At 36.8% G+C, this 2,689-nt stretch overlaps 1 protein-coding gene across 1 annotated transcript; it reads right to left on the bottom strand.

The window, feature by feature from the left end:
* Positions 1-920: 920 nt before the first annotated feature.
* Positions 921-2,408, bottom strand: LOC107872549 (LRR receptor-like serine/threonine-protein kinase FLS2). The gene has a single exon (XM_016719205.2). It carries the CDS (start codon positions 2,369-2,371, stop codon positions 1,145-1,147), a length of 1,227 nt encoding a protein of 408 aa, XP_016574691.1. The 5' UTR covers positions 2,372-2,408; the 3' UTR covers positions 921-1,144.
* Positions 2,409-2,689: the final 281 nt, after the last annotated feature.

Here is a 2,689-nt window from a genome sequence, read left to right as displayed (position 1 = left end):
GCATGACATCGAGGGTAAATTTGACCCTAAAGTACGTCGAAAGATATATTTAGTCAATTTTTTATAGTAGAGGGATAAATTTGACTCCAAAGTATGACGAACGGCATATTTAGTCAATTTTCTAATAATTTGCATCCAATAAAAATTTGATACGTAATAAATAAAATTTTTAATTATGATTTTAAAATGGACCATTAGTTGTAAGGGTATATTTGAGTCATAAAGTAAATGAAGTGTATTTTTGATCTAATATATAAACGAAGAATATTTTTAAACCAATTTCAATACTTGAAAAATATATACAACCCTTCTTTGGCTGCACCTGAACATGATATCATTCTGTACTAAAAATAGTGAATGGTAGAAGAAGAATAGAGATGGTCATCTCAGCCATAGTGTCATCGGCACATATATATGTATTGGAGCGAAGCCACAATTAGCCAATTGATATCAACTGCGACGAATGTTCAGTTGTCAACCGCTCAATTGTCATCGTCAAGGATGGCAGAGCAAGTATTTTTACAAGAGAATTCAAAATATAAAAAAGTAAGGACACAAAGAAGCTAAGAAGATTCAATTATATGCATCTAGTTCGAGCACACTAGTTGCATTCGGGAAACAAAGCTTTAGGACATCCAGATTGGACTCGATGGAAATAAGCATAAGGGTTTATGGCTTATTGAGACTAATGTGTATAATTAAAGGAGGTGATTCATTTTAAGTGATTAACTTTATTTATGTAATGTCTTTTGAGAACATGCACAAAAACTTTTCAAAGATTTGATACGGAAGAGTGTCTGATAGGACCATTTCATCATGTGTTCAGGTGTTCAATAGAAACATGTTGTAGTTCGAGTGTTTAAATGATAGTAGATAATAACAAATTTAAGGGGCTTTCGATGTATTCCACCAATAAAAAATGAAGATATGAGCTGCTTCATTCCAATGCTACTCGTTATTCATTGAAATAACAGGCTACAACTGATAAACTATATTGGGAACTAGGAAAACATTTAACCTTGAAAAACTGACATTAGATATTCCATACATGTAAAGTAAGTAATTTTCAAGACATTCAAAAGCTAAATCTCTCAACTAATTATGGTCTCCTCCATGACATTCTGACGCTAGCTAAATATCTCAACTAATTGTGGTTTCCTCCATGACATTCTGATGCTGGCCTCTGTCCATGACATAGCTGCAAGCCCTTCGGACAAATGAGACAGTTGTGTTCAAAACTTCCCTGAACCCCTTCTAAAGTCCTGTTGAGGTCTCGGGGCACCGATCCCTCCAGGTTATTATATTCCAAGTTGAGACTTCTCCATGAAAACCCGAGTCGTGGCCAATATTCTGATGGAATCTCGCCCGAAAACAGGTTATGTCCAAGGTTTACTTCCGTTAAGTTTGGGTACCTAATCAAGTTCACAGGCAAATGGCCATGTATACGATTGGCATGTACGTCCAGTGTGTGAAGCTGTGATTCTTTATCAGAGAATTCCACCACCTCCAACACTGTGAATCGGTTTACTGAAACGTTTGCGTAACTTAATTCAGGTAACATGAAGATCCCCTTGTTTATTCCTCCTGAAAATCTGTTATCACTAAGGTCTAATGTTCTGAGATGTCTAAGTTTATGCACCGGGGTAATGTGTCCTGAGAGCAAGTTGTGACCAAGTGATAGTGTCTTGATCTTCAATGGGAACTGTGGCAAATTCCCATAAATTTGGTTATTGGAAAGATCGAATGAAGAGAGTTGCCATAGACCATTAAGTTGAGGAAGTTTTCCTGTCAATTCATTGTTAGACAGGTCTAATTGAGTCAAACTTCGAAGTGATGTAATTGATGAAGGGATTGAACCAGAGAGCCTATTATTTGAGACATCAAGGATTTCAAGTTTTGTGAGTTCACCAATGCCATTAACAAGACTACCAGAGAAAAAATTCTCATAAAGTTGAAGACTAGTGAGTTTCCTCAAATTAGTGATAGTCTCAGGCACTGGCCCTCTAAACCTGTTCCTGCCTAGATTCAGAGAGACAAGTTCAGTTAAGTTCCCGATTGACGATGTCAAGAAGCCCTCCAGTTCATCTCCTTCTAGATCGATTTCCATTATCCGGCCTGAGGAGTTAGTGTCCACATCAGGAACTGTGCAAAGAATGCCCAAGAAACTTGCCCCCGTTGTCTCACAAGGGTCCAAGTTGAAATCCCAACTACTGAGGAAGGAATCCGTGGAGATTGAAAAAGGGTCTATCGATGTCTTGAAGGCCTCTAGAACATCAATATCAGATTGCAGAGTTGTTGCATTGACCGAAAGGGAATGTATGAAAATTATGTACAGGCAGGAGAGGAAAATGGGGTTAAGAAATCTGACCATTTTTTTTAGAGAACTTTCAGTGATTGAATGTATCTTGTTAATAGCTCCTTATATGAAGTTCTAAAAAGAATTGGAAAATTTTAGGTGGGTCATGGAAAAAATGGTGATTTTTTTAGCAATGCCATGCAAAATGGATTCTTGGGAAGTAGGTAATAAGTTGGAGAGTGGTTTACTAGTCCTGTTCCAACACCATAAATATGTATAAGTTGATCATTGTAAACTTGTGAAAAAGAAGCATAAAGGAAATCAGACAACAAAAGAGAATTAGGACCTAATGAACGTTCTTTCTTAGCTACTAAACGTATATGTTGAGTATCA

This window comes from Capsicum annuum, chromosome 5, assembly GCF_002878395.1.
Source record: "Capsicum annuum cultivar UCD-10X-F1 chromosome 5, UCD10Xv1.1, whole genome shotgun sequence".
In the NCBI taxonomy this organism is placed as follows: Eukaryota; Viridiplantae; Streptophyta; class Magnoliopsida; order Solanales; family Solanaceae; genus Capsicum; species Capsicum annuum.
Note: the sequence above shows the minus strand (reverse complement) of the source record. Positions and strands in the feature narration are given on the sequence as shown.